Genomic DNA, 12,271 nt, shown 5'->3' with positions numbered 1-12,271 from the left:
CACGGACGCGGCAATACCAAATATGTGTATTTTTTTTAATTTTTTCTATTTTTTATTTATTTATTTTTTTACATGTGAAAACTTAATTTTTAATTTTTTTTTACATTTTATTTTTTTTATTTTACACTTTGCGTCCCCCATAAGGTCATACAAGACCTCTGGGGGACATTTAACTTCCCTTTTTTTTTTCACTGTTGATTTCTCCTGTAACTGGGGCTGACATAGTAGCCCCAGTTACAGGAGAAATGCACCCCCCAGAGAGGCTGTACAGCAGTATACTTTGCTGTACAGCCTCAGTGCAGGGCTGATCGAGGTCTCTGGAGACCTGACAGCTCCTGCACTCACCCGGCTCAGACAGTCACATGTCCTGGAGATCGTGCTGATTGGTCTCCAGTGAAAACAGCTGCTGGGGGAGTGTAAATGTTCCGATCTCCCTCTCCTGCCAGCACTAATGAGAGGGAGACAGTACAAGCCTTTCTGAGCGCTGTAACTGGAAATTACAGCGCTCAGAACACATGCTCTGGAGACAATGCTGCTGATTTGTCTCCAGTGTAAACCGCTGGTGGGGTGTGAATGTACCGATCTCCCTCTCCTGCCAGCGCTACAGAGAGGGAGACGGTACAAGCATTTCAGAGCGCTGTAACTGGAAATTACAGCGCTCACATGCCCCGGAGACCATGCTGATCAGTCTCCAGGGCTTACAGTTTAACATTACAATCGCGATGCCTAGTTTAAATACCGATCTCCCTCTCTGACTGGCAGTAATAAGAGGGAGATGGTAGATGCATTTGTGATCAAAAGCCCGGAGACCAGCAAAAAAGGTCTCAGGGTAAAGCTCCATGTTCTTGGCTGTCAGGAGGGAGCTTAGTCACGGAGTTTCTATGTACAGGGGCGGAGCACAGGGGGGAAAGCTGCAGAACGTTTTAAAATGTGCTTTCAGAAATAGAGATCCACCTCCCGGACGTTTATAGTTAATGGGCAGACGGGAGGTGGTTAAATAGGCCACTAAACGCTTTTGCCACAAATAACTGCACCAGTGAAGTAAGTATATTTTTTCTTTCTGTACGCTTTAAACACATAACTGCAGAAGTGAACTTTGTATATATTTTTCTTGTTTGAAAAGATATAAGCCACTAAAGGCTTTTCAACATAGCACTTGCACCCCAAGAAAAAATTGCTGGAATGACAGAGCTGTATAATGGCTATTTGGATCCCCAAATAATCTTTCCCTGCACTTGTAAATCACTTTCCTATCAATGTCCCTAGCGCCTTCTGACTTCTCTCCCTACACTAAGATGCTGTGAAATGATTCCTCCCTATTCTTTCCCTGCACTTATAAATCGTTTATTCAGGGTTTTTTTTCACAATGAGGTTTTTCCAATTGCTAGCCCTAGTGCCTTCTCACGTCTCTCCCTGCACTCACAAAGCTTGAAAATGGCAGAATCTAAAATGGCTGCCATATTTATAGGGCTGTGACATCACAGGGCATGCATGGCATTATGGGTCAGCCTGCCTTCCCAGAGTTCCTTGGCCCATGTCCTCACATGTGTAGTTGCCAATGTAGCTGCCATTTTAGGAAAAATTGTGATTCGTTACCATGAAGCGTGAGGAAATTCGCATTAGTTGCGAATCAAATTTTTCCTGAAATTTGGATCGAATTCCACTTTGTCTGATTCCATTCGCTCATCTCTAAATATAAGCTGTTAAATAAATGTGTTAAGTAAATTTGAACAAGGCTCCTGTCACGGTAGGTGAGGGAAGGGAAGCAAACCAAATACAACAAAAGCAACAAAACACCAGGCTAGGCCCCAAAGCTAGGGAACAGGAAAAGGTCACCTACTGACAATCCCTGAGCCTTTCCCTGACTGCTTACAACATGAGCAAATCCTAAAGGTGGAAGTGCCCATGCGCTGGTACCTAATCCTTGCTGAAACTGAAACAAACCCTCAGCTAGGGAGCTGGAGATAAGACAACCGGTTCCTAGCGCTTGGTGCAGGAACCAGCGTCTTCCTGAGGCCTAGCCAAAACACACAACAAAAGGGAAGGAATAGGACTTAGCTTAAGACGGACGGGGAGCAGGAGATCCACCAAACACCAGTTGAGAACTCCAGAAGCAAATATAAACCACAAGGGCTATAGTGAGAGGCGGGTATAAATAGCACCACTAAATAGTTAATGAGCAGAACCTGTGGGAGGTGGGATCCTGCCGAAAACCACAACAAAGAGAAACAGAACAATCTGTCAGATAGACTCACGTGTAGCAAGTCTGTCAGATCTTCTCAGGCCTCTCACGGTGCAGGGCGTGACAGCTCCATGTCCAGATTAATTACACCTAAGACTTCTTAAGGAACTCGGTTCAGTTATTGCTGTGTAGGGACGAGAGATTGTGACTTAGAGACTTTCTAAGGACTGGTACAGTGCCAAGTAACTGTGAAAGCTGTAGAGTAAAAAAACACTTGATATTTTTTATAAAGACTAAATGAAAAAATGTTTTTTAGCCAAAAATGTGTAAAATGCAATGATACTAAATTTCCTTAAAGATTATAACTTTTATGTTTATTCTAATTGGGTTTATTCTTAATTTTTATGTGTATATTTTTTGTTAACTATTGCAAGCTAAGTTAAATAAATGTGTTAAGTAAATGTGAACAAGACTCCAGGTCCAGATGGATTACACCCAAGAGTTATTAAGGAACTCAGTTTAGTTATTGCTGTGCCCCCCATTATAAAAAAGGGCTGTAGGTCATCCATAAGAAATTATACACAAGTAAGCGGAAATGTCTATTGTTGGTAACATGTCTAAAGGACTTATAAAGGACTATATATAGGAGTATGTGACTGTTAATAATATCATACTTGATAACCAGCATGGGTTTACTAAGGACAGAAGTTGTGAGACTAACCAGATGTGTTTTTATGAGGAGGTGAGTAGAAGTCTGGACAAAGGGGTGGCTGTGGATGTAGTGTTTCTGGATTTTGCAAAGGCTTTTGATACTGTCCCTCATAGATGTTTAATTGGCAAAATAAGGTCTATAGTTATAGAAAGTAAAATGTATAATTTGATGGAAAACTGGCTGAAGAACCGTGTCCAGAGAGCTGTGGTTAATGATTCCTATTCTGAATGGTCAAGGGTTATAAGTGGTTTACCCCAAAATTCAGTGGCGCCCCCTATTAATTAACTTATTTTTTAAAGATATAAAGGATGGGATTGATAGCACTGTTTCTATTTTTGCAGATGACCCCAAGCTATGTGGTACTGTGCAGTCTATGGAAGATGTCCAAAAACTACTAGCTGATTTGGACACTGATTGTTTGGGCATCAACATGGAAAATTAGATTTAATGTGGATAAATGTAAAGTTATGCTTCTGGGTAGTAATAATCTATGTGCATTTTAATTGCCCTTACTGACCTCAGTAAATGCCATTTCCACTGTTTACCTGGGACAAGGTCATATAAATATGTAAAAAGGACCTCCTAGGAATCTGAAATAATGATAGTAATTATTTGAAATGATTGTTATCAAGAGTATTACTAAATTATATTTATGTCAATGAAGTCTTGATGACTACACCTTGGTTGGGCTGGATTCCATAGTGTTTAGATCCAGCTTTACTTCCAGTATAAATAGAGTGAGATGGATAGTCGTATCTCAGAGTCTACTGCTGCTTGCTCAAGGTAGGTGACTTCTACTACTACTACTACAAGATCATCCATAGTAGTTTTTCTGCAAGGCATTGCTTGTGAAGTTTCTCTTTCTTTGTGCTCCTCTGGACCAACAGATAATCTATTCAGGAAATTCATAAGGACTATACTTCTAGGGGGACTCTTGAGTTTCAGGGATAAGTTGCTAAACTAGGAAGCCTTTATCAGAGCAGACATTCAGCCATTTATGGGACATGTTATAGGGCCTTCACCTATGCACAGGAGATATATGTTAAATGGCTGGGAGACCCACTGATGATTAGTGTGAACTCCCATGTCCCTGTTCCTCCTCTCCACCACAAGCATGTTCCTTAGTCGTGCAGTCATCACACAGACTGTATGGAGTCTATAAGCAGCAATTCCCTATTTCCCTAAAATCACTTCTCACATATATTTCAGTAATTACTTGCTTGAGCAATATACACTCTGTTAATGGAGAAAATTGGCTGATTCCTACAGCTTGCATTCTTAGATCATTTCGCATAATTGTACAATTTGGATAATGGGTTTAGGATAAAAGATTTCTGTTTTGAGTACGTTCCCCAAAACCAGCCATAATCAATAAGAGATCATGTTGTAAGTTTTCCTTTGCTTAAGGTGCCCAAACATGGTGTAGCCAGGCTGCTATAACCACCTGGATTACCACTCGCCAGTGGCCTACACCTGTATTTGCAACCTAAACCATAGCAAGTACAGGTGCAGCCGGCAAATGTCAGTTACTGCAACCTGACCTTATGAGGAACGGGCACCATTCACCCCTAGGGGATTATTATTTTATTACTCTATATGCTATAGAAATAGAAAGACGGCTTGTAAATGCTAATTATCGCAATGACTTTTCAACCAGACTACGGCAATCTGACATGAAGATGAAAACATAATTGAGTAACAAGTTATTAAAAAATATAGTGACAGAAGGTGACGCCAACCACCCACTTTATATGTAATGACAAACTAAATTATTACAGTGGATTCGGTTCTGTCAGATGTCCAGGTATATAATCCAAGGTTTACTGCATAATTCTGTATTTGCCATGAAGGAAGTATTATATCAACTTCTACCAGCTCTATGGGAAGGCCCAAATCATAATCTTTTGCAAAAGCTATCATTCATATACACAGTCTTATTTATCCTACATCAGAGTTTCTGATTGTCCTTTCCCATTTTTTAGTTGTGTCCCCAAGTAGTATGGGGATAAAAGAATTCCTGCTTTCTTAAAGGGAAGAATCTGCCATCTCCAAAAAACACACCCCAAACTAGAATAAGTGGTGTATAGTGACGCTGAGTCCAGTTATGTCATTTTTATCTTCATACTCATTTATATTCCAACACTGGGCTCCCACAAGCCAGCAGTAAAATGCATTGAGAGGACTGTTCTGCTCACTCACACAATCCCTCAATGCATTTTATTGTTGGTTTGTCGGAATGCAAGTGAGTTTGAAGATTAACATTACATAACTGGACTTGGCGTCACTTACACTATACACTGCTTAATATTAAAAATATATTTTTATTTTTTTTGGGGGGGGGGGGGGATAGAGCTCCCTTTAAACCTAACAATTTTCCCTGCAGCAGAAATGAATCACGGTGCCCACTGAAACCAATGGGATGTTCATGAAATGTATTAAAAGAATTCTAAGGACCGAATCCTTGACACGTGCACCGCCTGCACTTCCTAAGTCCCAAATCCTTTAATCTACTTTAATGACTATTTTTTAATTTCTCAACAGCTTTTATCCTACACAGCCCAAACCACAGCCATGGAAGGTAAGGTCCTCAGATTCATAGATGGCTTCTTATCCAAATAAAATGTATCATTTGCATAAATAGTGAACCAAAGCAGTATATTTACCTTCTTTTTTTCAATTTCAGCATCAAACCCCTCCAAGAAGATAAGATAAGAATTTTTCTTATAAAAAAACAAGCCTGTTTTATTATATGTTCATGAACTGAAATGTTTGAAATGATTGAGGTTCTTCCAAAAACTTGCCTGTAATTCCCAGACGGTGGGGTACAGTATTAAGATACAGCTGGTCAGGCCGTGTCAAAATTTGGAAGAATGTATTAGCAATGTCCACTTTCAGAGCAGTAAAGTTTCTGAAAGCCTTAAACAAGCACAATATCATACTCCTGTGCATGGCCTTCCAGATTCTGGACCTCTAATCCTCTCTCCTTTTGGAGTACTTTTATGTAGTAATGGCATTCTCTGAGAAAATGTCTCAGAGAAGGCTATTCTCTAAGCCTAATCTTCTAAGGAGTGAGACTAGGGATCTCCTAGCCCCCTAAAAAGGGCTGAGTTAGGATCGTTAATCCTGACCTATCCATACAAAAATATCAAGTGCACAATGCAGTAAATTAGAACATTACATTACACCAAATGACATAATAACAATAAACCGTTTTGCAAGTTTTCGGTTCTGGGTTACTGTATATACACAACATGAAAACTGGCTGAACCACAGATTTTTAGCAGAGCTAGCCAACTATCCCTACAGACATCACTATAAATGAATTCTACCCTTGGACATATCTGTATTGTCAGAATCTGTACACTCATGATTCCTGTTTAATACTCTTAAATCATTACATGTAGGCATACAATCCGTATATAATATGTAACAATATTTGGCACAATCTCTACATATTTCAAATTGTAGAAATCTAAATTTAAAATACAAATATAACTCATGTATAAGGTCAAGTTCATATAAATAAAGTTACAATCCGACTAGCATTATTTGCTTTTATGTAAAGCGGAAACGGGGAGAGAGGAGGCAGCGCCTCATGTGTGGTACAGTAGCAAAAAACTTCTAGTAAGATAATGAATTTGCGCTTACCAGAAAATGTTGTGATGAAGTCACAACAGTTTAGAATTACTTGCTGGTAAAATATCCCGACCATAATATTGTCCTGATGAAGAGGGCTATACGCCCTTGAAATGCATAGATATTAATAAAAGTATTTGATATCACAAACCTCGCCTGTGACATCGTGCCCAGCAGCGACAACAAAAGTGGCTCCAGTATCTTCTTTTTATCTTCAATTATGTGCTTTTATATACACTGACCAATAATATAAACTCAACACTTTCGGTTTTGCTCCCATTTTGCATGAGCTGAACTCAAAGATCTTAAACATTTTCTAAGACCCATTACTCTCAAATATTGTTCACAAATCTATCTAAATCTGTGTTAGTGAGCACTTCTCCTTTGCCGAGATAATTGTCACTGATGTAGTAGGTGAGAACACCAATATGACAACAAGAAGGAAGGGGAAAGACACTAGGCCTCACCGCTAGGGAAGGAAAAGGGTCACAATCTATAAAACCCTGCTCCTGGCCCTAACTCCTATCAATATGGGCACCTCTCGATGGTAGAAATGCCCATACACAGGAACCTAGAAAACCCTGTTGACCCTCGGATGCCCTAAAGGCAATGACGGGGCAGAGTCAACCCGTTCCTTCCCAGGTGAAGGAACCAGTGACTCACTCAGGCCTAGTAAACAACCAGGGGGAAAAATACAAAACACAACAAGCGGAACACTTGACTTCTGAGGATGATGAATGAACAGGACTTCAACAAGAACCACACTCCAGCTCTTCCAAAACCAAATGAAGCTATCCAGAGCAAGTAGTGATGGGTAAAGTCAGACTAAATAGGGAGAGGTAAAGGTCACATGATCCACACCTGAACAGTAGTGATGAGCGGCAGGGGCAATATTCGAATTCGCGATATTTCGCGAATATTTGGGCGAATATTCGCCATATATTCGAAAATTCACGAATTCATGATCTCCAGGCATTATTTTCTTGATTGCGAAAATTCTCATAAAATTTTCGCATAAAAATTCGCATGAACTGGTATTTTTTAAAAAAATCGAATATTCGCGATTACGAATATATTTAGCAATATTCGAAATATTCGCGAATTCTCAAAGTGCCGATATTCGCGATTAAAATTCGCAATTCGAATATTCGTGATCAACACTACTGAACAGGAGGTGTGGACATACCAGCAATGCACAGACAAAGTGAAACCAATAGAGGCTATCAGATCACATGTGCAGGCAGTCTTTCAGACCTTCTAACACCTGTCACAGGTGTGACAATAATCCATCCCACCTCACAGGTGTGGCATATCAAGGTGCTGATTAGACAGCATGAATATTGCACAGGTGTGCCTTAGACTGCCCACAATAAAAGGCCACTCCGAAATCTGCACAGTTTTGCCTTACTGGGAAAATGGAGGGGTCAGAAAACCAGTCAGTATCTGGTGTGGCCACTATTTGTGTTCCAGTTTCTGCCAATATTCTGCAACTTCGCACAGCTATTAAAAAGGAGTGGACCAACATTCCACAGGTCACAATCAACAACCTGAGCAACTCTATGCGACAGAGATGTGTTGCACTGCGGGAGGCAAATGGTGGCCACACCAGATATTGACTGGTTTTCTGACCCCCCTTCCCCAGTAAGGCAAAACTGTGCACATTTCGGAGTGGCCTTTTATTGTGGGAAAGCTGCAATTATTCAATATTGTGCAATATTCATGCTGTCTAATCAGCACCTTGATATGCCACACCTGTGAGGTGGGATGGATTATCTCGGCAAAGGAGAAGTGCTCACTAACACAGATTTAGACAGATTTGTGAACAATATTTGAGAGTAATGGGTCTTTTGTGTATGTAGAAAATGTTTCAAATCTATTAAGAATACAAATATCCTCATGACATTATGAAATCAATATGGAAAAAATTTTGCTCCTCTCTCCAGAAAAAGGACACTCTTATCCATAGGCTGTGTCTGATATGGCAGCTCAACCTCATTCAAGTAAATAGGTCCAAGTTTCAGTACCAGATACAGCCCATAGACCAAGCTAGCATGTCGTGATAAAAGCAGACAGCTTTTATAATCCTGAACTCCTTTGAATATGTGCAAAATATACAAATATACGAATACTTAAAATACAGTTTTTATGTATGGTTATTGTGTGAGTCTGGATTTGGCAGAGATCACATAATATTCAGAGTAATGTATCCATGTTTAATTTGATTTTGATATTATCTTCCCAGCCTTCTGGCAGCCAACAGAGCTCGGTAAGTGGAACTTGTTAAAATGTTATTGCATGTTATAAACTATTAGTATGAACTGAAGTCATGTTCTGTTTGACTTGTAGATCTGTACTTTATTATATTCTTCAACACACAAGAGAAAAAATCTTCATGAACAGTTGCCTTTGAGTGTAAAATGTATGTCTGTTTTTTTTATAGACCTCAACTGCAGTAAGCCAAGGAAGCAGCCAAACCCCAACCAGTGGTCAACAAAGCCAGGGAAGTGGACAAGACAGTGGAAACCAAGGGCAAACTGGCAGCAGCTCCCAGTATGGCAGCGGAAAACAACAAGATCAAAGCAGTGGCCAGCAGGGCAGTGGAAATCAACAAGGACAGGATCAGAGCAGTGGTCAGCAGGGTAGTGGATCTCAAAAAGGACAGGGTCAGAGCGGTGGTCAGCAGGGCAGTGGAAATCAACAAGGACAGGATCAGAGCGCTGCTCAGCAGGGTAGTGGATCTCAACAAGGACAGGGTCAGAGCGGTGGTCAGCAGGGTAGTGGAAACCAACAAGGACAGGATCAGAGCGGTGGTCAGCAGGGTAGTGGAAACCAACAAGCACAGGATCAGAGCAGTGGTCAGCAGGCTAGTGGAAACCGACAAGGACAGGGTCAGAGCAGTGGCCAGCAGACTGGGGGAAGTCAGGGCAGTGGGCAACAAAGTTGTGGAACCCAGCAAGGAGGACAGAGTCAAGGACAGGGACAGGATTCTTCTTATAACCTTAGACAAGGAAAAGATAAGCAATAGACCTGTGGTTTACACTCCAATATCTATGTATACCTGATGATAATTACTGTCTCTTCATCCTTACCAAATTATTCTATAGCCAAAGCATATAAATAAATCTCTGTTGTGATTACAGCAATTTAACGTCTCCTCTTGTCATTTAAGTCTACCAATATGAAGAGGGCTCATTACCTACTAAATAAATCACAGGTGTAAGAAATTATTTTATATATATATATATATATATATATATATATATACACAGTACAGACCAAAAGTTTGGACACACCTTCTCATTCAAAGAGTTTTCTTTATTTTCATGACTATGAAGGCATCAAAACTATAAATTAACACATGTGGAATTATATACATAACAAACAAGTGTGAAACAACTGAAAATATGTCATATTCTAGGTTCTTCAAAGTAGCCACCTTTTGCTTTGATTACTGCTTTGCACACTCTCGGCATTCTCTTGATGAGCTTCAAGAGGTAGTCCCCTGAAATGGTCTTCCAACAGTCTTGAAGGAGTTCCCAGAGATGCTTAGCACTTGTTGGCCCTTTTGCCTTCACTCTGCGGTCCAGCTCACCCCAAACCATCTCGATTGGGTTCAGGTCCGGTGACTGTGGAGGCCAGGTCATCTGGCGCAGCACCCCATCACTCTCCTTCATGGTCAAATATCCCTTACTTTCAAAGTTTTCCCAATTTTTCGGCTGACTGACTGACCTTCATTTCTTAAAGTAATGATGGCCACTCGTTTTTCTTTACTTAGCTGCTTTTTTCTTGCCATAATACAAATTCTAACAGTCTATTCAGTAGGACTATCAGCTGTGTATCCACCTGACTTCTCCTCAACGTCACTGATGGTCCCAACCCCATTTATAAGGCAAGAAATCCCACTTATTAAACCTGACAGGGCACACCTGTGAAGTGAAAACCATTTCAGGGGACTACCTCTTGAAGCTCATCAAGAGAATGCCAAGAGTGTGCAAAGCAGTAATCAAAGCAAAAGGTGGCTACTTTGAAGAACCTAAAATATGACATATTTTCAGTTGTTTCACACTTGTTTGTTATGTATATAATTCCATATGTGTCAATTCATAGTTTTGATGCCTTCAGTGTGAATCTACAATTTTTATAGTCATGAAAATAAAGAAAACTCTTTGAATGAGAAGGTGTGTCTAAACTTTTGGTCTGTACTGTATATATATATATATATATATAATAATATCTGATTCCAAGGTTGGATGCAATAAATGAGACACGAGAGTGAGTGTATAAAAAAAGGTATATTTATAGTGTGGAAAATTGATATTACAGTTATTATAGATAAGTATCTATGGAGTTACAGTGGAACAAAAATAAATATATATTACATATACAGAGATTTATGCACACAATAATTACTGTTACTTACAAATTCCAGTATACAATATTACAGTATGCTATTTTCAAGTTGGTAACTTAACATTTAAATTCCTTACAGTTTATAGTTACCAAACATGGGCCTCCATTCCTTGTCTCTCCTCTTCTTCTCCAGCTCCCCTCAAGTTCCTTCCAGCTCCCTCCCAGGTTCCTTCCAGCTCCCCCCCCCCCCCAGTTCCTTCCAGCTCCCTCCCCTCAATGTCCAAATTATGGATCTTTTATCCCTTGAGAGCTATCAACCCCCTCCTTGTCAATGTTCCATAACGGTTATCTAAGAGTCTGTGGACCTGCCCACAGAATCTTTGTCAACCAGTTATTTTACCATTTTATAACACATTACATTTTGGGTTTCATTTTGTTCACTACCTATCAGCATATGTAAGAGGTACAGGATACTCTAAAACCGTTATCTGTGAGAATCAGACAAAAGGAGCTAGATACATACTAATGAAGTATATACACCATACAGTCACCTACCCATCTCTGTCTCTCATTTACACAAATCCCTCATAATCTATATAATATAATGCAAATATTATTTCCAAAACCCGTATTTCTTACACATGTGTACCCAAAGAATCAATAACACAGATGAAAAATACTACATTCTGCAAAAATTTATTAAAAACAGAACAAAAACCATGAGCACATCTTTATTATAATCCAAATGACATCACATGTAAAATACAAATAAATAGTAAGGACCAGATATAATTTCCATGAGACATGGTGCAACTACACAAATCACATTAAGACCACGTCAAGCTCCAGTAAGGACTGTATGTACCACAAGCCCCCTGTCATATTTCAACACTGAAGGGGATGTCACAATATAATTGCAGCAATTTGCACACCAAAAAAATAAATAAAAAAAATCTGAAAGTATACAGATCAATGTGGAGGCACCAATTCATACTATTTACACTAACTACACTGGCTGGTGAAAAAAAGGTAAGAGCCTCCCAGTTAGTCAGGTCTAGGGTTCAGCCACGTTATGTGTCCAAAGAATGAGGTCAGCTACCTGAATATACTGAACGAACAGGTTATTCCATCAAAGGTTTGGCATATGCCAAGATGACAATGCCAGGATTCATGAAAAATTTTCACACATGGATTGGCCACTACAAAGTCCAGACCGGAACCCCTCTGAGAATCTTTAGGATGTGCTAGTGAAGACTTTGCGCAGTGGTCCAAATCTCCCAATACAAGATCTGGGGGGAAGATTAATGCACTGTTGGACAAAAATAAATGTTGTGACATTGCAGAAGCTTGTGGAAATTATGCCACAGGGAATGCTTGCCGTAATCAAAGCT

General features: G+C 39.9%; 1 protein-coding gene across 1 annotated transcript; it reads left to right on the top strand.

Moving 5' to 3' along the window:
* The first annotated feature begins 3,671 nt into the window (after positions 1-3,671).
* On the top strand, positions 3,672-9,673 carry LOC120983008 (anti-sigma-I factor RsgI-like). Its single transcript, XM_040413124.1, has 6 exons — positions 3,672-3,677; positions 5,436-5,472; positions 5,578-5,597; positions 8,773-8,796; positions 8,971-9,133; positions 9,314-9,673. The coding sequence occupies exons 2-6, from the start codon at positions 5,466-5,468 to the stop codon at positions 9,553-9,555; spliced, it is 456 nt and encodes a 151-aa protein (XP_040269058.1). The 5' UTR covers positions 3,672-3,677; positions 5,436-5,465; the 3' UTR covers positions 9,556-9,673.
* The last annotated feature ends 2,598 nt before the right edge of the window (positions 9,674-12,271 follow it).

Source organism: Bufo bufo, assembly GCF_905171765.1.
Source record: "Bufo bufo chromosome 11 unlocalized genomic scaffold, aBufBuf1.1 SUPER_11_unloc_2, whole genome shotgun sequence".
In the NCBI taxonomy this organism is placed as follows: Eukaryota; Metazoa; Chordata; class Amphibia; order Anura; family Bufonidae; genus Bufo; species Bufo bufo.
Note: the sequence above shows the minus strand (reverse complement) of the source record. Positions and strands in the feature narration are given on the sequence as shown.

Excerpts from the sequence above, each read along its gene's own strand:
- LOC120983008 (XM_040413124.1), top strand. Across the intron at positions 5,598-8,772 it reads CATCAAACCCCTCCAAGAAG|CCTTCTGGCAGCCAACAGAG; the intron begins ATAAGATAAGAA and ends TTATCTTCCCAG. Across the intron at positions 8,797-8,970 it reads CTGGCAGCCAACAGAGCTCG|ACCTCAACTGCAGTAAGCCA; the intron begins GTAAGTGGAACT and ends TTTTTTTTATAG.